We start from the raw sequence: 27780 nt of genomic DNA on the forward strand, positions 1-27780 counted from the left end.
GTGTGTGTGTGGGGGGGGGGGGGTTCTGACAGTAATGAGGAGGGGGATAGTTATTGACTCTACTTCTGGTAAGCCTCTCCCTTGTCTCCTGTGTGCTGATTGGTGGCTTCAGGCTCATCTAAGTTTCCTGTGAGCAAATCTTGGAAACCCTGTGAACTCTTGTGTTGGTCTTTTCTAAGAACACAAAACTTCTTCAACAGTCCAAAAACTGATTGAACATATACAGTTCAGTGTTTAGAAACTTGGCCCATCCAATCATGGTAAGGTGATACAAAAGATTAAAAGATCTAATTAATTTTATGCTCACCAAGTCTACTTTTATTTGAATAAAAATACAGTAAAAACAGTAATATTGTGAAATGTTATGGCAATTTAATTATATTTTAGTATATTTCTAAATGTAAACATAATTATGAATTGCTCAAAGAAAAGCTTTTATTTGAAATAGAAATGTTTTTTAACATTTATATATAATTCCTTGATGTCACTTTGGATCAATTGAATGCATCTTTACTGAAAACAAAATCATTAAAACGTGATATGACCTTTTTAAATGTTGCAAGAGAGCAAGAGGTCACTGTGCATGTAATCCAAAGCCTTTTCCAAGTGTAGTTTTGAAACAAGTAGTGCTGCAAAATTGATCCATGTTCGGTTATGTTTGGAAACCCTTGAGCAATCATCTGAAGTTTTTGTCTCCATTTCTCCCAGCAGTACAACATGGGACTGCTGGATTCGGGGGAATCCTGGCGTGAATTCCACAGAAGTGTGTGTGTCGAGTACATGCATGTTTTTATATTAGTTTCTAAATAAGAAGTATTTATGTGTGTGCCAAGTGGCAAGATAAAAGATGTGCAAAGGAAGTGCTAAGTTCACTACATTCTTGAAGATATTTCCTCCTGAACAGCGTGGTTCTTTTGTTCTTTTTGTGTTTTTGTGGATGTGGTGGTGTTACAGTATGCATGACAGGAGAAATATAGGTTGCATAAAATGCTTTAGTCATGTGATTCCCACAGATTGATATAAAATCAGAGATGCTCTCTGATTTAATCAGATCTGGGGTAGACGTACAAATTCTGTCGAGTGTTTGGACATTTCACTCTCATTTAGTGATCCACTGTTCCCTAAATTAGTTTTAGATTGTGGGCTGTTTTTTATTTTTCTTTAGTGTGTGTTAAGTGTGTGAGACAGGCTGGTTTACAGGCATTCAACCTCTGTATGCCATAACATGTCCTACACTATCAGATAAATTACTTAATCCTTTTGACACCTACTCTGTTATTTGTCAAAACACGGGGTGTGGAAAACTGAGAGCATTATATACTGTGTTATACTGTGGCCTCTAATGATTTGCATGTTACACACTGAAGAGCTGGATGTTGTAAACTGTTGAGTCTGTTTTTTTTTTTGTCTTGAGTCCTGTGTATCCTGTTTGCTACATATTTATAGCCTATATATATTTGTATAATTAGTATTGAACAAAAGGTGTCTTCTTTCTCTTTCTCTTTCCACCCAATCAGATTGGGACAGATCTGATTTTGCCAGCTCTTGCCATTTTTGTTGAATAATGTGTCAGAAGGCCAATGAACAGTCTGAGACTATTTTTTCTAACAACCCTGCTCTTTAGGACAGGTACACTCAGTCCAGCTCCCATTTAAATTTGTTTATGTGAAAAAAGCACTACCCACTCATGTACTGATATTTATACCCACATGCTGCACATGCTGCCACGGCCATTAAAACCAGAGCTCTGATCACATTATATTTCCATTAGCCTCTATGTCGTTAGTGCACATACACTAACATCTAATGAAGTCTCCCGGGCCAATCGAGATGATCAATAAGCGTTTGTTCAAGGAAGAAAGACATTTCAGAATTCCTTGTTTTCATGGCTGCATTAATCAGTGTAAATTTCAGCCTGTTTTATTGTCCTCATTTGTCAGCCTTGTGCAGCAGCTCTGTTTTCCAAATCTCCTCGCTAAGTGTTCCACTGAATCTGAGGTTTGGAGTTGGTGTAATTTGGAAGGAAAATCTTGTGTGTTGGGGGAAAGAAGGTGTGTGGGAGAGAATGATGGATAAAGAGAAAAAGATCTGGAGAAGAACTGAAAGTGGACCAACTGCTGTCCATATACTGTGGTTTGGCCGTTATTCATTCAGTAATAGTTGGATGTCATTTCATTTGATTGCAATTCGTCTACAGTCCAGGAAGTTCCTCACAAAACACTACAGTAGATCCACCACATCTACAAATATGCTATGATCTGCTAAGAACACTATAAGAGTGGAAAAGGGGAAGGGAAAATCTCTAGAGGAGATTCTTTGCATTGGGTTCATGACTAGCAACTTTCAGATTTTCTGTTTCTGTTCTTCTTTCACTCTTAATTTTGTCACGAAGTTTCTTTCCTGTCAGGTCATCAGACTGTAATTTTGTTCATTGCTTGGTAACAATTTTGGTATATTTGTGTAGCCCTGCCCACAGTGAAACCTCATTGGTCCAAAATCTCACTCCACTTTGCTTTAAAACACCACAAAATTCTTATTGGCTGAGATCATGATGTGTCATGCAACATTTACTTTTTTTATTGTGAACAGACAAATTACTTGTCACTGGAAAGTTTTCCTGGTTTGTTGAAGTTGAAACCAAGCGTAATTATCATTGGTAATGATTTTCCTACCGTATGCAAAGAAACTCAACAATGCTTGTGTGTTTGAGGCCACATTGCATTTACTTAAGGAAGTTAAGGAAGCAACACCTGCAACCACTCTCTTTTGCTTCAACCAGAATATTTCGATTTCTGATTCACAGGCTTAGAGTTTTTCCATCTCAGTTCTCGAACTCCATCTCGTCCAAGGAATTCTGGGATAGGGATGGACGGAAGAGATCCTATTTGAGGGACATTAAGTAACATTGTTATATGATCCCTAATTTACTGCCGCATATATGATGTTTGCTCCAAATGATTGAGGATAGGACTGGTAAATCTGGACGTGTGGTTAGACCATCGGTTCAAGCCCATAAACATATGTGGTGACTCAGCATCTAGAAATCCCCCAGATGATGGTGCAGAATGTGATGGTGTTATAATTGGTGATGAATGAGATACAGTGATGCTTGAGGCAGTGAAGTGGTTAGAGAACAAGTGAGGAGTGATGCAATGGAAGAGGATAGAGTGGGAATGAGAGGAGTTTCCATTCTTAGGGTTTAGATAAGCCCTCCAGAGCAAGTTCAGGCTCTCATGGACACACCGATCAAGCTACCCTTGGAAATTCAGAGTTTTTTTTGGATTACTTAGACAAAAATCAGTTTGTTTTCACCAGGGATTGAGTGGTGAGTGATGCTGAATGTGGGTTGAAGGGAAAGATTTGCAAAAATTGGGTTATGTATAAATTTATTTGGTTATATAACAAATTGAGTTTGCAGAGAGAAAAAAAGGGTGGGAGAGTTAATCAAGGGTCTGCCTTCAGCCCACTCACCCCCAATTTCCACCAGATGCGTAACGGCTGCGTTACGGCTCCGTCACGGCGGCGGAGTCAATAGGTTTCCATTAAAGTCAATGAGTGTATTTCCACTGAATGCGTTACAGCTGCGTTCCGACTCCGGCGATCCGCAGCCCTCCGGACCAGATACGCAGAGCTTCTATTTTTGCCGGATGCCGGAGCGCTCCGCAGCACTACAGGGCAGAGTACGCAGGACAGGAAGTCGAGTGACAAAACAGAACAGCCAGAAACAAAATAAAAGATCCGTTTAATTTTCAAAATAAAATACACCGCGCTCATATTTCCCTACACTACACCTTGAAAACGTCATAATGGGCGGAGACAGGCTTGTTGAAGTTTTAACCCCGTTGACACGATGGATGAAGAAATGAAAAGAGAAAAGAAAAGAGTTCTATCCTATACTCCTTCGGATGGAAAACTGTTCCTGGTTTGGTAGTTCTGTTTATAGAAACTACATATCGCGCGATCACACAAGAATTTGTGAGATTACATGGGGCATCGTGACGTCAGCTGTCAGTCATGACCGCAGCCGTTACGCAACAAATACGGACCTGGTGGGTATTGACGGACGACGGAACATGGAGCTGTCACGCAGCGGAGCCGTTACGCATCTGGTGGAAATTGGGGGTCATCGTGACAAAACACACTGTGACCTCAGTCACTGGGCACCCCCTCACAACTCCACCCTGTTTTGCTTGCAGTGAAGAGAGTCTTTCCCGTAACAGTGTCCGGTAGTCTTTTAGTGGCCACAGCATTTTTCCAAACAGCAAGAGAGGACTCTTTCCGAAACTGCTTTGGTTCTCGCTTCACAGTGAGGCATTGTTTTTAAAGCAAACTAGTGTTTGCTCATGCCTTGTAATGGGGTTTTGTGGTTCAAACATACCACACCAATCTCTTCTGCTTTTCAATGCTTTTTTGTATTTGTGTATGCGGTGGGCGGATGTGTACATGTGTGTGTGAAGGTAGTGAAAGGAGATGATTGCTTCTCATTCCCCATATTTTAGAGCACATGTACATGCATACAGTACATACAAACACACAAAATCCTGGCTGCTCTTATATAATAATAATTAATTGCATTCTAATATTGTATATTCTCAGTGTGCATATCCCTCCCACACACACAGAGCCAATGAAAATAAATTTGAAATGTATGCCATTACTATTATACAACCCGAATTCCGGAAAAGTTGGGACGTTTTTTAAATTTGAATAAAATGAAAACTAAAGGAATTTCAAATCAAATGAGCCAATATTTTATTCACAATAGAACATAGATAACGTAGCAAATGTTTAAACTGAGAAATCTTACACTTTTATCCACTTAATTAGCTCATTTAAAATTTAATGCCTGCTACAGGTCTCAAAAAAGTTGGCACGGGGGCAACAAATGGCTAAAAAAGCAAGCAGTTTTGAAAAGATTCAGCTGGGAGAACATCTAGTGATTAATTAAGTTAATTGATATCAGGTCTGTAACATGATTAGCTATAAAAGCTTTGTCTTAGAGAAGCAGAGTCTCTCAGAAGTAAAGATGGGCAGAGGCTCTCCAATCTGTGAAAGACTGCGTAAAAAAATTGTGGAAAACTTTAAAAACAATGTTCCTCAACGTCAAATTGCAAAGGCTTTGCAAATCTCATCATCTACAGTGCATAACATCATCAAAAGATTCAGAGAAACTGGAGAAATCTCTGTGCGTAAGGGACAAGGCCGGAGACCTTTATTGGATGCGAGGTCTTCGGGCTCTCAGACGACACTGCATCACTCATCGGCATGATTGTGTCAATGACATTACTAAATGGGCCCAGGAATACTTTCAGAAACCACTGTCGGTAAACACAATCCGCCGTGCCATCAGCAGATGCCAACTAAAGCTCTATCATGCAAAAAGGAAGCCATATGTGAACATGGTCCAGAAGCGCCGTCGTGTCCTGTGGGCCAAGGCTCATTTAAAATGGACTATTTCAAAGTGGAATAGTGTTTTATGGTCAGACGAGTCCAAATTTGACATTCTTGTTGGAAATCACGGACGCCGTGTCCTCCGGGCTAAAGAGGAGGGAGACCTTCCAGCATGTTATCAGCGTTCAGTTCAAAAGCCAGCATCTCTGATGGTATGGGGGTGCATAAGTGCATACGGTATGGGCAGCTTGCATGTTTTGGAAGGCTCTGTGAATGCTGAAAGGTATATAAAGGTTTTAGAGCAACATATGCTTCCCTCCAAACAACGTCTATTTCAGGGAAGGCCTTGTTTATTTCAGCAGGACAATGCAAAACCACATACTGCAGCTATAACAACAGCATGGCTTCGTCGTAGAAGAGTCCGGGTGCTAACCTGGCCTGCCTGCAGTCCAGATCTTTCACCTATAGAGAACATTTGGCGCATCATTAAACGAAAAATACGTCAAAGACGACCACAAACTCTTCAGCAGCTGGAAATCTATATAAGGCAAGAATGGGACCAAATTCCAACAGCAAAACTCCAGCAACTCATAGCCTCAATGCCCAGACGTCTTCAAACTGTTTGGAAAAGAAAAGGAGATGCTACACCATGGTAAACATGCCCCGTCCCAACTATTTTGAGACCTGTAGCAGAAATCAAAATTGAAATGAGCTCATTTTGTGCATAAAATTGTAAACTTTCTCAGTTTAAACATTTGCTATGTTATCTATGTTCTATTGTGAATAAAATATTGGCTCATGTAATTTGAAAGTCTTTTAGTTTTCATTTTATTAAAATTTAAAAAACGTCCCAACTTTTCCGGAATTCGGGTTGTATTATATTATATTATATTATATTATATTATATTATATTATATTATATTATATTATATTATATTATATTATATTATATTATATTATATTATATTATATTATATTATATTATATTATATTATATTATATTATTTTAAAGATTTACTGTTGTAAAATTAAGTCTTGATATATATATAGCATTGATAATATATTGATGAACAAATTTCTTCTGCCGTATTTGACACACTTTGATGTTCTTTGTTTTTAAAGATGTATTTTGAAATGCCATATCACTGTGTCCCAGAACTGTGCCATAATTTATACTTAATGCTATTATTCACTATTGGATTTGGCTAAAATGAAAATCTCTTTGTTTTTCTGTTTCAGATAAAATAGAGGAGGCACAGAAGGAGCTCAAAGACCCCAAAGCTTCACATAAAGGTATGATTCATTATATAAAACAATATTTTTTTAACTGTTCCTTTCAAATGCAGCATCAACAGGAAGCTTCTCTCTCCTCCTCCTCCTTCATCCCAGAGAGGTACGAGAACTTCTATGGCTTTAAAGGGGAATAGTTTCTTTGTTCACTTTGTTCATTACACATTGCAAGGCAGAATATTTTCTGTGTTGAATCGAGGGCAAATTCTGAGAAATTATTTCAAACATACCTTCATTCAGCTTCCCAGAGCAAATGGCATTTGCTTGTACTAGACTGTATCTGTGACCAGGTTCTCTGGTCCGAAAAGGTGTACTGCTTTTGAAGGTGCATTGGATGTTCTGGGGGTTTCCAGGAGTTACAGCACCTCTGTTAGCCTTCATCTGTGGCCACCGCATTTAGCTCTGTTGCACTTGCACTCTGTAAATGAACTAGCCACACTTTACATCTTTGGCTTAATCAAAAAAAAAAAGAAGTAGCAGCCATTTAAAAGCCACATTTCATACATGGAAAAACAGCATAGATGTTGCATAATAGGTTAGAATGGGAGCATTTTATATTTTGTAAAAGCAAAGAAAAATTCTAAATAAGCTGTTACAGTATTTGTTTATATGAGAACATGGCCCTATGGTACTGCTGTTGAATCATTTGAAGCACCTTGTACAATTTAAATAAATGTAATCCTTTGTTACCATTATACAATAGTATGACCATATTCATCTACAATGGTGGCATGAAGGATTCATTTAGCATATGTTCAGTTTATTCTGGCTCTGTTTTTTTAGTGCTCATGTTGGGATAGATTACACCAGAATGCAACTGGTTTAAGAAACGTGTAAACAACTCCTCAAAATACAGCAGGCAGTGATGTCACCAGCCCATCTCCATGTTAATCCTGAATCCGTTAAAGGCGTTAATTAGCTCAGAGTTTGTGGATGTCCTCACATCCTCTTTCTACATTCTCTAGAAATGTAAGGAAGTTTGTTTGTTGATCACGGACTTACTAAGGTTACAAAGAGAATAAAGTTAGATTGAAGTATTCATTAAATCCTAACAGGTTTTTTTAATTTCTGGGGAATTCCTAAGGCATCCAGGAAATTATGACTTTGTTGTTCTAATACTAACCACTTCTCTCCACCAACCATGCCAAGCAAAGTAAAGAAGGGAAACCCTAATAAGTGCAGGGTTGCCACAGATGTTCAGGCTTGGTTACTTGTTTTGTAACTACTTGGCATCAGGCACACAAAGAGCCTCAGTATAACTTAAAGACCACAGTGAGTCCAAACATGGCAAGTGTGGTAAACCCTGCCCAATGATGAGTAATTGTGAACAAGATTCAGTTGTGTATGCACTTTGCCATGTTTCCTTTTCCAAATTAAGAGCAATTTGTTTTCTGCCAGATGTTGACGTAGGTGCTCAGAACTTACTGCTCAGAGTATCTGGACTGCATTTAATCCAGGGAAAGATTTAATTAATTCACACAAGTTTATTCATCCACATGAACACCTACACGCAAATGATTTCTTATTGTTTTTCTCTGCCAATTGACTGAGAGCTTGTAAAAAAATAGAACAAGGTAAGGCTCATTCTAACTAACACAATTGCAGTATTGAATGAGATGTAGGAGAGCAAGTGAAGGGAGGGTTTGGAGAGAGAGAGCGAGAGCGAGAGAAGGATGGTGACAGAGGGTTGAGAAACAGAGTGGGTTTTATACATAATGATGCGTGGGCCTCAGTAGCAGCTCAGGAGATCTTCTAGATTCCAACAGTCTTGTCTATGTGCTAGCTGTCAGAAGCACTGGTGAATCTTATAGTGAACTGGGTTTGCAAAGAAGAGGATTATTTTATTTAGATTTGCTTGATTTGCTTCATCCACACTACAATTCATCAAAATCCGTTGCTTAGGTATGTTTTGGTTTGTCTGATATTAGCAAGATTTTTGCTGTTGATGACTTATCTGAATTTTCTTTTTGTCAGAATTTTGGGTCATTTGTGAAGTTAATTTTGATGTTTGGGTGTTGTAGAAAGTGCAATCTATGGTTTGATTTTGTTTTGCTTACGAACTTTGCATGATGAAAGGTTTTCTGCTAAAGGGGAGGGAATGAAAGCAGAAAATAACAGACGTGTTTGTTTTGAAGATTGTTAGGGAAATGCATGGGCAATTTGTACAATCTGTAGTTGATAGGGGTGTAACGGTACACAAAAATCATGGTTCGGTACGTACCTTGGTTTTAAAGTCTCTGTTCATTTTCGGTACAGTAAGGGAAAGAAATGCAAACATTAAACTGCAGGTTGTTTATTACTATGAACTTTTCTTAACAATTTGTTTACACTTTTTTAAAATACTTTTTAATAAAATAAATAATAAAATATAATTTATAATAAAATAAAAAAAGAATAAGAAATAAAATACTGCTGCAAAGTTCTCCACTAAATAAAATACTCTCAGTCTCAAACCAATATCATATAATAAAATATAATGAAAAATATAAATAAATAACTATGATTACAGTGCAGCATTACCAATCCCAGCTTGTAGGTCTGCTCATATTTAAAAATATATATATAACTTTTCCAAAGTGTAAAGTGCAGCATCAACCGTTTCAGTTTTTAGACCTGCTCAGATTTCGTTATTGCGTTGGACCGAATTGAATTAAGAGCAAAGGTCTGTTTAAATGCCGACGGGAGCTGCGTTTGAATTGCAATCGTTTTTACCTAGTTGTAGTTATGTTTACACTCGCGTGATGCCTTTTGAAAAGCTTAGGCCGGTGACACACTGGCATATTGCACCTGTCAAACATAGTCTATTTTACCGTCAATACTGTTGACGGTGTCCTTTATCAGTAGGCTTTATATTTATGCTCAACATGAAGTATCGATATTTTTGTCGTGAAGACAAGATCCTGGTCTGTCGGCGGCCTCCCTCTATGTCACCTACAGTAGCAGCAGCGCGCCAGCGCCGCGTCAGGCACGATTCTGGTGTGTAAAGACACAGAGAACGCGAAGCAATTGACACGCAGCAGAAACGCACACTCAGGCCACGCAGCCAGTGTGTCACCGGCCTTAGAATCAGCTGCAGGGCGGGATTTGCGCTGAACGCGGAGACTTCCGCCACTTAATATGTTCGTTTGGAAACACGAAAATTTACCTATGTTCCGCAAACAAAATATTGCATTCAGTCATTCGGTACACACGTGCACCGTACCGAAAGCCCTGTACCGAAACGGTCCGGTACAAATACACGTACCGTTACACCCCTAGTAGTTGAGCACACTAATAGAGATTTGTTACATTTTTAGGTTTTTAGGCTTTTCTGTGTTTTATGTCTTGAGATATACATTCTGTGTTATTGTGCACTACACACTGAATTGCACTGTCAAAAATAAAACATCATGTATTTACTGTAATATGTCAATGATTGCTCAGATACCAATTGTCAGTTGATTCAGTTAACATTCTTGTTATAATAAAAATGGGTAAGAATAATTTAATCAAGAATTCTATGTTTTCAACATTTAAAAACTACATGTAATTTAATTAAGTTTAAACATTATTCAAAAATGTGTATTTAACCTTTAAAAATCTATTTGATCAGTGTGTTGAGTAATCTTGTGGTTGGTCATAAAAATTTATGTTTTTAAATAATTATATGTAATAATTGATATTGATCTGGAAAAAGAAAACACAAAAGGTATTGGACATAAAAAATGTTGAAAGTTTTTTGGATTATTCATTAAAAAAATTCTTTCTTTTTTCCAATACAGACACAAAAGAAATTACTGCCGGAAACTCTGAAAGCATCAAAGGACTTAAGAGGAAGAAAGTTGTGGCACAAAACCAGCTAAAGAGAATACCAAAATCTCCCGTCAAAAAGCAATCACAGACCAAAAAATCAATTTCTCCAAACATCTCTTCTTCATCCAAGGAAGCCACACCCTCCTCTTCTTTTTCAAGCAGTCCATCGCATGGATTGCCTGAACCTCAAGATGCTGAAGATGCACCACAGGATGCATCCACATCTAGAGCAGTAAAAGAAGAGCACAAGGAGCCCTCAACCTTAGAGCCACAGGCTCTCAGTCACAAAAGTGCTGCAGAGGAACTTTGTGCTACAGGGCCTTTGCAGGCAGAAGGCTTCTGTGGCATCGGCAACAACAAAAACACATCTCCCTCTCACACAAGTGCTCCCCTTGAGGTACTGCTCAAGGCTATGGAGCCAGATTTCAATACACTGACAGAAAGAAAGAACATCAGTTCAATAGGTCATCTTGGAAAATCAGTTTCCATTCCTGTCACTTATTCAGACTATGCCGTGACTATGCCTGCTGTAAATTTCAATGTCCAGTCACAACCCTCATTTGTGCCACCAATCAATGCAGCCAAACAGTTCTGCAGCAGTGTGGCATCTCCAGGGCAAAACACAAGACAACAGTATGTGAACATGTCAGGAAATCGTCAACAAGACAAACCAGGATTCCAGAAAAGCTATAGTGTGGGTCCTTCACTTACATTGTCACATGCACCTGTTCCATTTGGATCAGGTGGCTTCCCTCAGAGCCAGCCCCCTGTTGTTCAAACATGCCAATCTTTGTCAGCCACAGTACCCAACTCCATTCAAGTCCCTGTCACACCAGGTTTCAACCCTGTTCAGATGACAAATGTGGTCAACTTCAGTGCAAGCCAGGTATCTGACATCTCTGCAAAAGATCAAAAACCAAAAAAACAAGGGAAGTATGTCTGTGAATATTGTAAAAGGGCTTGTGCTAAACCAAGTGTGCTTCTAAAACACATACGGTCCCACACAGGAGAGAGACCTTACCCATGTGTGACATGTGGTTTTTCATTTAAGACAAAGAGTAACTTATACAAGCATAAGAAATCTCATGCACATGCCATCAAACTGGGTCTGGTAAAAGACTCCAGAAGTGGATCCCTCTCTCAAGAATTGGACAAAGGCCTGGCAACACATTCTGATGTGGAGGAAAGTGGGGACAGTGATGAGGAAGGTATTGCAGCTGACTTAGACCTGGATTCTTCACAAAGCAGCCTAACAGCATTGTCTGAGAGCAGCCTGCTGAGTGCAGGCATGGTACCAGGAAGCCAAGGAGAATCAGAGCATTCACTGGTGTTTGAAACTCTGAAACCACTGGTTACTCAGAGAGGTTGTGAGCCAAAGGTCACAGCTGCTCTCCCTAAAGTGGTTGTTCACCCTGCAAATGTTTCGCCTTTGCGTGCAGACAGCCCAAGAGTTACAGATTTGACACCAGAACATGCCACAGCCCAGAGGCAACGGGATTTCCACACAGCAAACATACGGTCCAATGTAATGGTTCTTTCTTCACTGAAAGAAGTGGATTGCACAAGTCCTCTACAAGATTCAGTTAGTGAAGATGAAGATCAGCATTGTAAATCACCACTAGGAGGCAGCCATGCCCAGCTACAAAGACAACAAGCAACTGATTACTCTCAACAATCACAAGGCAAGTGTCTGCTAAGTCCTCGGAGTCTTGGAAGCACGGACTCTGGCTACTTTTCACGTTCTGAGAGTGCAGATCAAGCAATGAGTCCGCCAAGTCCTTTTGTTAAGATAACTCCACCAGCAGAAAATGACATTACAAAAGCACAAGTTTCCCCTTCCTCAGTTGTGGCAACTGTCATGCATGTAGCACCTGTCGAAAGGCCTCGAGTTTCTTCAGGACGAATGCGTCCTCCATTAGAAACCAAAGCTCTATCTCTTGAGGAGCGTATCTCAAAGCTGATCTCAGACAATGAGGCTGTTGTGGATGACAAACAATTAGACAGTGTCAAACCCAGACGGACTTCCCTTTCAAGAAGGGGTAGCATTGACTCCCCTAAATCCTACATATTTAAAGACTCCTTTCAATTTGATTTAAAACCACCAGTAAGAAGATCTAGTTCCAACTCAGACATACCAAAATCTCCATTCACTCCGACAGACAAATCAAAGCCAGTATTCCTTCTTTCTGTACCACCTCAGTATCCAGTTATCGACTGTTTACCAATTACAAGAAGTAATTCGATGCCTACAACACCTGGTCAGTCAGCTCTCTTCCCCAATGTAACACCTCAGCCTCACCCACTTAGGATCTGTCATTCATTTGATGAAAAGATTAGTTCACTAAATGATGATGTGTTCTCTTCAGCTCCCTCTACTCCCAATCCTGCCGTACATCCACGTACACTAGTGAGACAGATAGCAGTTGAGGATTTGTCCACAAATGATGGTCACGTTCTTATCTCTGTCCATTCCATGGATGAGAGCCATCATGGACCAAGTATTACACATGAACCACGAAGTAAGTCTTTTGAGCATGCAACAGAAAGAAACCTAAAACCCCAGCAAAACAAAGGGTCAATGTATGAATGTGAGACTTGTCGCAACCGTTACAGAAAACTGGAAAATTTTGAAAATCACAAGAAGTTTTATTGTTCTGAACTGCATGGTCCAAAAAACAAGCCTATGCATGCCAGAGAGATTGACACAGAAGTTTTTGGACGTGGAACTCAGCAGCCCCTTTTAAACAGAAATGCAGTAATTACCGGCATTGTAGAGCAACCACTCACAGTAAGAAAAAGAAGGAAAATTAAAAGTGTTGGAGATGACGATGACCAGTCTCCAACTGAGACCACTCCTCCATGCTCAAGAAGTTTTGACTCCTGCCAAACCTCTACATGTTTAATAGGGCAACCTTATTCTCAACATACCCAGTCCTTAAGTAACACTGCTATTTTAGGACAAATACAAATCATTGGCAGAGTTTCAGAACCACAAGAGTCAAGGCTATCTCCAATAAGAGAAGCTCAGGTCAGCACACCAAATAAAGAGAGAGGAGACCTCCAGAGGCAAGGAAGTGGAACTTCAGTCATTCGACATACCAACTCCCTCAGCCGTCCAAACTCCTTTGAAACATCCGAGTCCATTGACAGGTCATCTCCAGTTGATCCTGTGGAAAAGGAGGTAAAGAGCACAGTAAAATGTCATACAGAGGCTGCAGTGAGTTTATCTTCACAAAGTTACCATGACAGAATGTCTACACCTAAATGTGCAAGCCAAGCAATGGAACCTCATGGTAAGCAAACCTCTACCATTTCTAGTGATGGCACACCTGTACAGCAATCAAGGCTTGTGCGACAGAACAACATTCAAGTTCCTGAAATCTTAGTAACAGAGGAACCAGACAGAGATCATGAAACTCCAGTTGTAGAATCAACAGAGAAACCAATAGAAACATTCAACTGGCCTCAGAGGAGTGAGAGCCTGTCTAAACTACCAACAGAAAAACTCCCCCCAAAGAAAAAGCGCATAAGACTTGCTCAAATGGAACACTCTTCTGGTGAATCCAGTTTTGAGTCTAGTCTCTTTCGTAGCCTCAGTAGAGATAGTAGCTTGTCAAGGTGCTCTAGTATTTCAGCCTCTTTTGACAGAGATGATCCACCAAGATCTGACAGCCCATCCAGGTCTGACAGTGTTGGGAAGCCACCAGAAGCTCAAGGGATCCCTGTAGCAAACAACACTCTTGGGGTGCCAGGCATGATGAGACGCGCTACCTCAGAACAAATCAGTTCCACTCAGTCATCATTGGAAATTGCTTGTGACTACCGTAGCAAATCCTTTGATTGCAGCAGCATGTCACCCAGCAGGCCTTTGTCACCTATTCAGACTGCCCTGCCAAAAATTACACAAAGTCCTCTAAATACCCTGGTGCCTCTCATTGAACGAAGAAGGGGGCCTCTGGTACGTCAAATGTCCTTAAAGATTGCACCAGACCCCCAATTACCAGGTAAACAGACTCCCCCCATCCAAAGAGTCCCATTCACCAATGAATGCTCTGCGTCCCAACCTAGATCAATAAATCTGAACACATCTGCACTTGTTAAGTCTTATGTTCTACATTCTGGAGAGGCCCTGCTACCGAAAAATGAGCAAGTGGTTCAAAGCATCAACCTTGGAAGCCAAACCCAACAACCCCAAGTTCATGGTCTTCCACATCCATGGCATCAGACCTCAAGGGTTTTGGGATGCCGTGTGCAACCTCTGGTCCAAATGGTGGCTGGTCAGACAGACGCTCAGAAGAGCTTTGATGAAAAAAATAAGAAGAGCTTTATACCTAAATACCAAATGAATTGCCCTGTACTAAAAACAGACCAGACATATTTAGCAGGTGTACAAGGCCCACAGATCAATTTGCCAGTGATAACTATACCAATTGCTAATGAAATGAAAGTCTCTCAGTCAAATGATGGAATGCAAAATGTCTATGTAGCACAATCAGGTTATCAGGCTGGAATCAATAAGCCCCCAATTGTACTGCTTACTAGTTTGCAAGTTGATACAGCATCTCATATAACACCAGTATCTACACCTGTACCACAGATTCTAATTACCCACGAGCACACCCTAGCACCTTCTTCTGTGGTTTCCAAGGTCAGCTTTCCTACGGTACATGTTGTGAACAGTGATTCAAATATTAGACCAGAAATTCAAGCTCATAGGCAACCTGGGTCTGTTGCTATACCGATGAAAACCCACTTGAAATCTACTGACCAAAACCAAACCACTGAGCAAAGCATCCAGTGTCTTGATTCACTGCATTGTACACAAAAACTGGCATCTGCAAATTTATGCCCCCAAGAGTCTACTGCCTCAAGCAAGCGTATGCTATCCCCTGCCAACAGCCTGGACATTGCTATGGAAAAGACACAGAAACGGGCTAAAGATGAACACGGAGTTGCATGTCTCACTGATGGTAGATCTCTAAACTACCTGAACTGCAAGATGTCAGAAATGACCAGGCAGAGGAAGTTAATGCTGGTTAGACAAGTTTGCACCACAGAGCCAGTGGACAGCCCAATTGAGACCGATGCCCCAGAACAATTGCCAGAGACGACAGAAGCTGACAAGAACACCCAGACATCAGTATCTCAAACAACAACTGAGTTAAGTGAACACGAGATGGAGAGCAGAACACCTACCAAAACAACTGCTACATGTTTTTCTTCCAGAGTTCAAAGCTATGCCATGCCAGAGAATTCCACTCTGAAGCCACAAGAGAAAACTGAGGAGCAGCGTTGGGTTCCATCCAAATCTCCTCTGAGGCCTCCAACATTTCAGGGACAAGTGAAGTTAGCTTCTTCTGTGTCTGTTGTCAACACCAGAGACAGTCATCGCCTGTCTTTCCCTAGTCTCAAAACAGCTACAACCTTCACCTGGTGTTTTCTCATGAAAAGGAAACCCCTCCACATTCAACAGGCAGACCAGAGGATCTCTGCCTACTCTGCATGGGTAGTAAACCCCAACAATCCCAATCCACTGGGGCTTCCCACAAAAGTGGTCATGTCCTTGTTTGACTCCAAACAGACATCCAAGAAAATACACTACACCCAAGCAAAAACAACAACTTTGAAATCTGACATCTTGACCTACTCTGGGAAGCTGAAGGACATCTTGCCAATAGTATGAACATTTTCACTCGACTGAGTCTGCTTTAACAGTTAGCTTGAACATACTGTTTGCTATTTTACATTTTAAATGGATTTGTTATGGTACATGCATGATTGAAAAATTCTTCTTGTATTTTGTATTGTTTCAGGTTTTGATTCAGCAGAGATCTGTGTCAGCTGAGAATAGTGGAAAAACAAAACCAGAGACTCGACTAATTAATCAAACAGAGTCGGACAGAGACTCTTCTAAATCTGAACCCCAACGAGTGAAGATCTTTGATGGAGGGTTTGTAAATCTTATCATTTATCTTATCCCACTTCCCAGTTACGTAACAGGAAATTGTGATTTGATGTGCAATTTGTGGTATATTTTCAGTTACAAGTCGAATGAGGAGTATGTGTACGTTAGGGGGCGTGGAAGAGGGAAATACATATGTGAGGAATGTGGAATCCGCTGCAAGAAACCTAGCATGCTGCGGAAACACATCCGTACACATTCGGACATCCGTCCATTTCATTGTACACACTGCAACTTCTCTTTCAAGACCAAAGGTGGGTTCAGTCCCAAACACTGATTTGAAAGCTTTGATGCTTAATTTTTTTTTTTCTTACTCAATTGATAATTACTGAAAAGTTATTTTTGACCATTACAAATAATAAGCAGACTTTATAAAAATTGTTACATATATTAAACAGGATTAAAAAAAGAATTATTTTTTTTAATGCAGATAAAAATGTAATCCAAAAAGCACTTCTGGTTTTTGTCTTCCATCATAAATGGCCAAGTCATACACTTGCATAAGGACAAATTTAAACATGTTAATTTGTTTCATTTTCTAAATGAAATGCGGTTTCATTTTCTAAATGAAATGTGTCAGAATTTGAGAACAGTTAGGTAATTTAGATAATTCTTAGGGATGGTTGGAAATTACTTCTGTACAAAGTGTTTTTTTTCAGACTGTGCCTGTCCTCTTAAAAAAGCCTGTATGATTCATCACAGTTGAACTTCCCACGCTGCAGTACAGCACACAGTGTCAGTCCTGCCCACGTTCCTTTTAGAACTTCTTTATCAGTTACTCACCCATTACATAGAGCTAGTGCTTAGGAATATGTCATCCTTATGTAAACCACTCCCATGCCCTGCATCCGCCTCCCACCTGAGTGACCTCTTTGTTCCATTCATTCACACAGGGAACCTAACCAAGCATATGAAGTCCAAAGCCCACAGCAAGAAGTGCATAGAAATGGGAGTTTCTGTGGGTTTTGTTGAGGACCAGGACCCAGAAGACTCAGGTAGAAGTCACTTATGTGTTTTCAGAAACATCAAACTTAACCAGACACTGAATATGGGAGTTTATCTGATGAGGACCAATGAATAACCAACAACTTTAGATCGCAGAAACTATAGTTGTGTTTACACCATTACATATTATTTTTTTCAATAACAGAATCAACCTGCAATTAATAGGCTTACTAATAATAGCATTATCTGTTAAATGTGGATTGTGTCTGGCTATGTTCTGTTGCAGTGGTGATCATCAATGGCAATGCCATAGTCTAATTAGAGATTCTAAATGCAGTCTTTTTCCTTGTTAACTCTTGGTGCATGTGGGCGGCATACACAGCGTTTAATGTGAGGAAATTGCTGCATCTAATTTTAGCAGGAGAGAGAGAGAGAGAGAGAGGGAGAAAAGCTGTGAGCTTTCTCTGGTCTCAGTTACTGAGAGCATATTTGTTTTCCTCTCACACAGTTCCACACAAGCTGTCAAGCACTAGCTGCATTTGTGGTCTGAGGTGTTAATGCCTTCCCTTTATAATGTGATGGGTGTTTCTAGACCATCTATTTTTTGCTATGCAGTAGAACTCAGGAAAGTGTAAGCTGTTGAAAAACTAAACTCTACTCAAGGATTCAATTTAAATCTGTCATCTTTGGGTTACATTATTTAGGACACACTAGGGTTGTGAAAAGTTCTTAGGAGCCTTTTCATAGTAGAACTTTGTAGCTCTTCAAAGTAGCTACAATTAGCTATGCTATATTATACAATTCTTCCTACTCTTTTTGTTCATTAAGTTGTTTTTCCCCCTAAGGTGATCGAGGAAGAGCGGGAAGTTCTGACAGACAGGACTCAGATGGTGATGACTCTGATGGCCCAGATGACGAAGATAACGATGGAGAAGAGGAAGATGAGGAGGACAGCCAGGCGGAGTCTGGAGTCTCTGCAACACCATCTGTTTCTGCAAGTCCACAGCATCTTCCTGCTAACCAGGCTGACATGGCTCCTAGCTCTCTGCTGGCTAAGATGTCCATCAGCCTGAATCAAACCCCAGCTCCCCAAACTCAGCTTTCTCAAGCCTCAGACTCCCAGACCTCAGACACAGAGCCTGTGGCTATGACAAGTCCAGTTTCGTTGGTCAGACAGATGTCAATTTCTGCATCCTGCACCAGCCCTGGCCCTATTCCCACCTCTTTCACATCCTACCCTGCCCCTTCCTCAGAATTCCACACCTCTGATACTGACTCCGTACACATGATGAGCCCAGTGTCACCTTGCAGGCAGATGTCCATTGACTACCCCGACTTTGATGTTCCCCCTAGTCCCCCAGTGCCAGGCAAGGGTGGCAAACTTGGCCAGGTGAGACCCGTGTCCTCGCAGTCATTGTCTTTCCCGTCATGCATCTCTCCCTCTCTACATGTACACCTCACCCCATACCAGTACCCGACCCCAAATGCATTCCCATGTCTTGAGTCTCGCATGCCTGGCACATCAACAAAACTGCTTTGAATGCATGAAAAGGTGAATAGAATTTAATGTAGTCACTGACTGCAATTTTTGTTTTGTTTGGCGGTGTTGATAAAATATTCATAACATTGTTCTTTAACAGGAAGGAGTGTCAAGCACCATATCCCAGCCTGCAAGTGAGTGCAATGCCAACGTCGACCGTGGTACTCAGACCTCTTCTGACCCTCTTCAGGGTCCTCTGCACTTTCCAAATGCAGATCTGATCCATGAGGCAAGAGTAGAAGCCACTACTCATCTCTTCAGCCACCTGCCATTGCACTCCCAACAGCCCCCTCGTTCCCCATACAGCATGGTACCTGTGGGTGGCATCCAGCTTGTTCCCACCGGTTTGGCTGCTTACTCCACTTTTGTACCCATTCAGGCCGGGCCAGTCCAGCTAACCATCCCAGCACTCAGCGTGATCCACAGGCAGACCGGAAGCCCCCTCCCAGCATCCAACACCTCGCAACCAGAGGGTTCCCCAACCCAACCGCTTGTAGTTCAGGAACCAATCAGTAGTGTACTGCCTTGTTTCCCTTTGGGGCAAGTGGCAGGGCTTCAGACACTTGGTGCTCCCCAAACTGCCCTGCAGCCTGTGGGTTTGGAGACCTTGAGCATGGTGGGTTTAGCCAATTCCACCCAGCTGGTGCCTCAACAGAGTCTGCCATTAAATGCCACCCTAGGCGTACAAGTGTTGGCAGCTAGCCCTGCCCCTCAGTGCAGCACTGCTTCCCCAGCACAAATCCCTGGCCTGCAGATCCTCAACATCGCCCTGCCAGCCCTTATACCATCCCTTAGGCCCCTCTCAGCTCTCAGTCCACTTCCTGCAGCCCAGAATAAGTCACGTAGCCCTGAGGGTGTAGCATCTGTACCTCCACCAGCAAAGGTTGCAGAATCACCACCAGCACCTCTTTCTTCAGCCAGTCCTGCAATAGCCAATCCAGGAGATGTTCCTACAAATGCAAAGCCATCCACGGAGCCAAAGCAGGTCTCTCAAAACAGCCCTAGCACAAGATCTATGGACACAGGGGGTGTAAAGAAGACTACAGCCATGGTGAACAAACCCAACACACCACCACGACCTCCTTCGCTCTCCTCCCCCTCATCCTGTAATGAGAGAGGCTGCGATGTTGCACACATGGCAACTGCAGGTGGGGCTAGTGAAGTGAAAAAGCAACCTGTCTCTAGACAACCAGTGACTGAGGACTACAATGAAGCCTCCAGTGATGATGAGGATAGACTTGTCATAGCTACCTGAGAATCCCAATAAAAGCTCTGTCTTTTCTGTCTATGAATTTCTCTTTCTCTTTCAAATACTTTCTCCTCCTTTTTTGTAAAACTTTGTCACTTTGTAAAACTAAAACACTTCAGGAGGTTTGCTGCTCTGCAAACCTTCTCTAAAAGCACATTTTCTGACAGTGATATTGTATGTGCAATCATAAATGATGACCAATTATTTGATTTTGTAGTTTTGTTTTTTTTGTCAGCACCAGACAGTTTTCCTTTTCTTTTTGTACATGTTGTATAGACAATTGTGCCTTTTGGAGTTTCTCATTTAGAAACCTGTATATAATATATTTTAAATCTAGTAGTCACCTATTTAGAAGTTACGTTCATAAGGAAGTAAAAGAAGAATGGAGGAAATTTGTTTTATTTTTTTAATGTTTTCTTTTTAAAAAGTTTTATGTCTATTGTAAACTGATGGGGAAATTAATGTTGTACTGATATATAAACATTTCTATGGCTTTTGGGGGTCAGTGTTCTTGTGCACAGATGTTGTGGTCAAGTATTTATTATATCCACCTGGTGCCCATTTTGAACTCCATAAGACCATAGGTATGAGTAAAATGGTGGCTTTACGTTTGCTGTATCTATACTATCAACAGTATCAGTAAAACCTTGTTTACAAGTGTAGAAATGCCTCTGAAGTCTCCTTTTTTTAAGTTGTGTAATTAGCTCTCTGATGTTTCTTTGCTTTTTTCTCTCGTTTAATCAACCCTGTAGAAAGGGTTATTCCCGGGGCTCTCCAAGACACTAGATTTATTCAGCAGTTCAAATCGCTAATGAGGAGCATGGAGAAGCCAGCCAATGACGTCACCAATCAGCTCCTTTACGAGGTTTTACTGACTGCTACACTGTCCTTGTCTCAAGAGGCTCGGAGCAAAAGCTCTCATTACATCCCCAGAATGACTCATTCAGTTGAGAGTATTTGCTGGCTGCCTCTGCAGTCCACCAAGACTGACTCAATAACGCTACCTGCTGGACGGGTCATGTTATTGCATGCAGAGTAGAGGAGTACAGGGCACATCATGCAAGAAGGTGGGGTGAGGGAGGATGTTGCTTAGTTACCCAGCCCCCAGAAGAGCATGAGAGTGGGTGAGACTTAGCTCTGAACATTCCGTCCATCTAAACATGGTGAATTTAATCAAAGTGAGAGAACATTAAAAATAATTAGTCAACATGAAACTATTCTATCCAATGGAAACAACATTCCTAGATTTGTCCGTAATGTAGATGTGTATGACTTTAATTCTAAATAAATCCCTTTCTGTCATTAGTCAGTGTCAATGCATCTTTGCATCAGTTCTATTCTATAGAGAAAAATTAAGAGTTTCATCATTAGGACGTGTATATACAGGCGAGGCTTAGCCTTGTCTATGAGCGCGTTGTCAGAATATTTGAAAAATATTACTGCAGTCATGCCACCCTTGCCCGAGGAGAGCTACACTGAAAAACAAAACTACATATTTCCATAATTGTGCTTAATGCAGCATTCATATTCACCTGATCTTAACAGATTGCGTTTATTGTTGTCCTAATTCTCTGTCTTAGAATGAACAAGCAAGAACAGGCTGCACGTACGGAATCTTCGCACTGTAATATTTAATACATTTTTGGAGCGGGTGGAGGGCAACCAAGTGAGCGTCAACTGGCCTGAGTTTCCATTAACAGGGTTTTCCATGGGTTAGGAAAAGAGCTAGTGGCTAAAGTTTCAAACTGCTGTTAGTTTCACTCAGTATACTGCAATCTGCAGTTTATATACACCAAAGAGATTCTAAATTAACGTTACTCTTGTATCTCTGATGCTGTTAAGATATAAGTTCAATTACAGTTACAAACTCTCTTTCTTTCTATGTGTGTGTGTGTGTGTGTGTGTATCAGTACCGCCGCTCCCTACCCTACAGTCATGGCCAAAAGTTTTGAGAATTACGTAAATATTGGAAATTGGAAAAGTTGCTGCTTAAGTTTTTATAATAGCAATTTGCATATACTCCAGAATGTTATGAAGAGTGATCAGATGAATTGCATAGTCCTTCTCTGCCATGAAAATTAACTTAATCCCAAAAAAACCTTTCCACTGCATTTCATTGCTGTCATTAAAGGACCTGCTAAGATCATTTCAGTAATCATCTTGTTAACTCAGGTGAGAATGTTGACGAGCACAAGGCTGGAGATCATTATGTCAGGCTGATTGGGTTAGAATGGCAGACTTGACATGTTAAAAGGAGGGTGATGCTTGAAATCATTGTTCTTCCATTGTTAACCATGGTGACCTGCAAAGAAACGCATGCAGCCATCATTGCGTTGCATAAAAATGGCTTCACAGGCAAGGATATTGTGGCTACTAAGATTGCACCTAAATCAACAATTTATAGGATCATCAAGAACTTCGAGGAAAGAGATTCAATTCTTGTAAAGAAGGCTTCAGGGCGTCCAAGAAAGTCCAGCAAGCGCCAGGATCGTCTCCTAAAGAGGATTCAGCTGCGGGATTGGAGTGCCACCAGTGCAGAGCTTGCTCAGGAATGGCAGCAGGCAGGTGTGAGCGCATCTGCACGCACAGTGAGGCCACGACTTTTGGAAGATGGCCTGGTGTCAAGAAGGGCAGCAAAGAAGCCACTTCTCTCCAAAAAAAACATCAGGGACAGATTGATCTTCTGCAGAAAGTATAGTGAATGGACTGCTGAGGACTGGGGCAAAGTCATATTCTCCGATGAAGCCCCTTTCCGATTGTTTGGGGCATCTGGAAAAAGGCTTGTCCGGAGAAGAAAAGGTGAGCGCTACCATCAGTCCTGTGTCATGCCAACAGTAAAGCATCCTGACACCATTCATGTGTGGGGTTGCTTCTCATCCAAGGGAGTGGGCTCACTCACAATTCTGCCCAAAAACACAGCCATGAATAAAGAATGGTACCAAAACACCCTCCAACAGCAACTTCTTCCAACAATCCAACAACAGTTTGGTGAAGAACAATGCATTTTCCAGCACGATGGAGCACCGTGCCAAAAGGCAAAAGTGATAACTAAGTGGCTCGGGGACCAGAATGTTGAAATTTTGGGTCCATGGCCTGGAAACTCCCCAGATCTTAATCCCATTGAGAACTTGTGGTCAATCCTCAAGAGGCGGGTGGACAAACAAAAACCCACTAATTCTGACAAACTCCAAGAAGTGATTATGAAAGAATGTGTTGCTATCAGTCAGGATTTGGCCCAGAAGTTGATTGAGAGCATGCCCAGTTGAATTGCAGAGGTCCTGAAAAAGAAGGGCCAACACTGCAAATACTGACTCTTTGCATAAATGTCATGTAATTGTCGATAAAAGCCTTTGAAACGTATGAAGTCACAGAAACAACTGAAACAAAGATCTAAAAGCAGTTTAGCAGCAAACTTTTTGAAAACTAATATTTATGTAATTCTCAAAACTTTTGGCCACGACTGTATACGTAGAGTATGCAGTTGGCGTAGGGCACCAACTCCCAGGAGGGCACCCAGGGCCACTGCTGGCCAAATGTGCTGTTTCATTAATTATTCTTAATTGAAGTGCGGTTTCATAAAACCGTTTAATAGCAGGTTCACCTGTGACAACTTACCCCACACTGAGTGCTCCAGATGCAGGATTTTGTTTCAATTAGCTTTTCTTGGGAATATGGGCGAATATTCAATAGTTTTCGTACAAACTTTAAAGGTCTTCGGTTCTATACAGTAAAAAAAAGAAATTGTGGAATATTCTCGTTTGGAGTTTCAAGTCTGCGCGGTCTGTACTCGCGCTCCCTCTACTGCCCTGTGTGAATACTCTTCTCATTTCAGACGCTTTACTGAAATCTTCATCCCGCTGGAATCTCAGGAATACAAAGTTCTTATCTCGCTCCACACGTTGCTTGTCGGTGACTATTGTCAAAGAGCATTGTGTTCGCGTGAGCGAGCGGGCGGGAGGCGGAGAGCGCGCGTATATAAGCGCTTCTGTACAGGGGTGTACTCGAGACTACTGAAAGATTTATAAGTGCATTAAGACTGCAGCTTTATAGAGCAAAACTCAACCCGTTTAGCTGTTTGCGAATTTATTGGATTATCACCATTTGTGCCACATCAGGGACTTGCATAAGATTAAATAAAATGGATTTGAGGATTATTTTTCCAGTGTTGTCCATGCTGTCATCTGGAATTTTTGATTTGGGTATGTACTTATTTTAAGTATATTGATATCCAATATAATGTGTTAAAGATTATTTGAGTGCCTTTTCTTATATATCTATAAGATGAGCATTACTGTCATTTTCAATTGAGCGTGACAAATTCCAGTTTTTCCAGTCCATCAAACACAGTTTTGCAACTTAAGAGTGTAAAAATCACAGTGTGTTATGATTTAAAATCATAAATCATTTTATGATTTTAGCTGCTCCAGCATCTTTGGGTCTTGACACAGCACAAGCCACAGCAATCTCTGTGCGACACTCCAGGACTAAGAGATGTTCCTGCGCAAGTTTTATGGATAAAGAGTGTGTCTACTTTTGCCACCTGGACATAATATGGGTCAACACACCAGAGTAAGTCATGACAAACATTATATTTAATGTCTTTAAATGTACAAAAAATATATATCTGTAAATAATTATTAAATAATGGAATGACCAACATTGTCTTCTAATTATTTTTTTCTTTCCCCCAGGCGAATAGTGTCATATGGACTTGGAAACGCTCCACGTAAGAAGCGCTCAGTAACAGAACCTGTTGTGCCCAAGTCACGCTGCAAATGTGCAGATAGTCAAGACAAAACATGCTCATCGTTTTGTCAGCTGGACAATTCCTTACAGTAAGTACACAATGAATGCTAAAAATGTCAACAATGTCAGAGTTAAACCCTGATAGTTTTAACCAATTTCAGGGTCACAGGTCTTACTGGTTAAAAAATATCTGGCACAGTGTCTTGTTTTCCCGAGCACGAGCTGTGTGTGGGAACCATAGTAAAAATCTAAAGGCATAATTGCTTTCATTGCATGACTTGACGAACTTGCAGAAATAGGTTTCAGTTCTATTTGTGGACTTTTATCAAACTTGTTCAGGAATTGACTCCTCATGTCTCATGTGAACTTTCTTTTTTAGGCATAAAGCAGCATCAGACAAGGCAATCCATGCCGCCCAGGGCCAAGATTGTGCCGAGAAGCAATGCAAACACAAGCTGGCAGACAAACAGACAACGATTAGACGGTAAGACAAACCACACAGATTAAAAATTTAAAGCAGCACAAACGCATTCTCACATACTGCTCACATAATGCTTTAATTACAAGCCTCTGTAAGATTGATATCTCTTGTAGCCTGGAAAATAACCTGTCATTAATGTTCATGACAGATATAAGTAGGCTACACGAGCTTTGAAAGAAAATATTTTTTTTGAAGACTACATTTTATTTAAAGTGGATTTTGCTTTCAATGTTTATCTTATGGATACAATGAAAATCTGAGTCTTAAACTATTTTTTATTTATTTATTTAAAACCATGAATGCAAAAAATATACAAGATATATATTTATACAAATATACATATATATATCTCCACTATAGATGTACCGTAAAATCGTACATTTCTGGCTGATGCATCTATATTGAACTCTTAATTCTCAATATCTCTGAGCATCTGATTTAAGTTGTACTAGTAGTTGACCGGTAAATCTGGTCTTGATATCGACCTCATTGCTTTGTTTTTCTATAGGGTGAAAAACACAAAACAGATTGGTGACATCCTCTCCAGGGTGAGGGCCATCAAGAGGATCCATCTTCTCCTAGAGAAATGGGGAGTGAGGCGGCACCACAGGACACAAGCGTGGACGTCTGAAAACACTTCCTCATAGAGATCAGGCTCATCTTTGCTGATCCACCACAGGACTTACCTGGATAAGAAGCTCCTCTCTGCTCATTTATCGCACACGTCTTGTGTTTTCATGCCATGGGGTGTCATCAGGTGTGTTGGAATACCTACAGATGCAAGCGTCTTGGATTGTGACACCTTAGAAGTGAGTCAGTATCAATGTGGCATTGTGGAGCTCAGGGGGATGAAAAACAAAGGAAGATGTTGACTGAAACAAACCAAACCTCAAATTATAAAGACTAACCTCTATCAACGCTAAATGTTTCTGAACTAGACCTTCTGGTGCATGGGATAACTAGATGAAGAAGCCAAGTGGGATGTTTAAATTAAACTGATTGCAAATAATGACTAGCATTGAAGATATTTGTTGCACATGAGGAATATGCTGTAACTAAATGAAACTGTGGAATCAGGGACTCCAGAAACTCATCAGAGGACACTGAACATCAAGCCACTACAAGCCAAAGACTCTTTCTTGGATCTTGTTACTGGACTTATTCACTTTATTCACTGTAAAACAATGAAGCTCTGTAACTGCGTCAATGCTTCAATGGAATTGCTATTTTTCACATTTATGTTAAATATTTATCTTTAGCCATATTGGCTAATAAGATTTTTCTCAATGTTATTTCTATGAAATGATAGCATTTAATTGCCATTAATGTGGTTAACTTTTTTAGGCAATAATAAATATTTTACATTATTTAAACAACTTCAGCTGCTTCTGACTTTTTCTGCTTATTATTTTATGTCCCACTGAAATGCATAATTATGTTTGCTCCAACTGTATTTACATTTAATAGAACATAATCATGTGCCCCAACTGCAATGTGTGTGTGAATATATAGATAGATAGATAGATAGATAGATAGATAGATAGATAGATAGATAGATAGATATACTATAAAAGTACCATGTCTCACCATGTCACCATATTTCAGTAACCAGTCTCTGTGGTGATTTTAAAATGATGCAAATGGTACAGATAAAAGACAAACAGTAAACAATTTCAATAACAGTTTTGTTTTATTTTTATAAGAGCCTAAGGACGCTTCACAAAGAATAAACAAGCATTTTCAAAAACATAAACAATCATGCATGAGTGGAACAAAAAAACAGGTAACATTACAGGGATAAAACAATTGAAAATCTGTGCGCATTAGTTTTAATGTGGTCTTTAAGACCTGGAAAGACGTACTCCACTGAAAGCCTTACAACCAACAATAGAGTTTAACCAGGTGCAGAAAGCAGGCTTTCAATGAACACAGGTCAGATTATTGTGATGTGATGTGAGAGATGAAAGGTGAAGCAAACTGGATGTAGCAAACTAGACATCATCCAGTAGACAGTTATGAACCAAACCAATTAGCATAATCTTAAAGGGACATTAAACCATGCCAAAACTCAAAAACAGAAAATGACCCCTAAGTATGTAACCCAAAAGATCTAAACTGTTAAAATTAAAATTTACTTTAAAACAATTTTTAATTTCATTTAAACAGAAAAACTTTGTTTACAAATTTAAAAAATGTAAAATGTAAAAAAAAATATTTAAACTTTGAAACAGCACTTATGAAAAAAAAACTCTTTGCTCCACTTTAACATCTTGCTTGGACAACTTTTGCCAACTGTTGTCTAGACCAGCACGCACTGCCCCATCTGCCCCCTGGCTGTCTGAGGTTCTCCGTGAACATCGCTCTAAACTCAGGGCTGCAGAGAG

The 27780-nt window shown here is 40.5% G+C and overlaps 2 protein-coding genes across 4 annotated transcripts in view; both read left to right on the top strand.

The window, feature by feature from the left end:
• LOC132104007 (zinc finger protein 40-like) overlaps positions 1-20835 on the top strand; it is a 59484-nt gene extending 38649 nt beyond the window's left edge. For 2 of the 3 annotated variants that reach the window (XM_059509148.1, XM_059509149.1), the window contains exons 3-9: positions 6631-6684; positions 10443-16150; positions 16287-16423; positions 16514-16689; positions 17329-17430; positions 18226-18770; positions 19021-20835. In XM_059509148.1, the coding sequence (XP_059365131.1) occupies positions 6631-6684; positions 10443-16150; positions 16287-16423; positions 16514-16689; positions 17329-17430; positions 18226-18770; positions 19021-20175 (7877 nt within the window). In that variant the 3' untranslated portion in view covers positions 20176-20835. Of the gene's footprint in view, positions 1-6630; positions 6685-10442; positions 16151-16286; positions 16424-16513; positions 16690-17328; positions 17431-18225; positions 18933-19020 lie in introns of all 3 variants that reach the window. The other variant, XM_059509150.1, reaches the window with a different exon arrangement.
• A 3325-nt stretch (positions 20836-24160) lies between these two features.
• edn1 (endothelin 1) lies at positions 24161-26772 on the top strand. The gene is made up of 5 exons (XM_059510196.1): positions 24161-24368; positions 24588-24738; positions 24861-25004; positions 25295-25399; positions 25905-26772. Exons 1-5 carry the CDS (start codon positions 24308-24310, stop codon positions 26041-26043), a joined length of 600 nt encoding a protein of 199 aa, XP_059366179.1. The 5' UTR covers positions 24161-24307; the 3' UTR covers positions 26044-26772.
• The last annotated feature ends 1008 nt before the right edge of the window (positions 26773-27780 follow it).

This window comes from Carassius carassius, chromosome 25 (assembly GCF_963082965.1).
Source record: "Carassius carassius chromosome 25, fCarCar2.1, whole genome shotgun sequence".
Taxonomy (NCBI): Eukaryota; Metazoa; Chordata; class Actinopteri; order Cypriniformes; family Cyprinidae; genus Carassius; species Carassius carassius.

Excerpts from the sequence above, each read along its gene's own strand:
- edn1 (XM_059510196.1), top strand. The coding sequence starts at position 24,308 with ATGGATTTGAGGATTATTTTTCCAGTGTTGTCCATGCTGTCATCTGGA. Across the intron at positions 24,739-24,860 it reads ATATGGGTCAACACACCAGA|GCGAATAGTGTCATATGGAC; the intron begins GTAAGTCATGAC and ends TCTTTCCCCCAG. Across the intron at positions 25,005-25,294 it reads CAGCTGGACAATTCCTTACA|GCATAAAGCAGCATCAGACA; the intron begins GTAAGTACACAA and ends TTTCTTTTTTAG.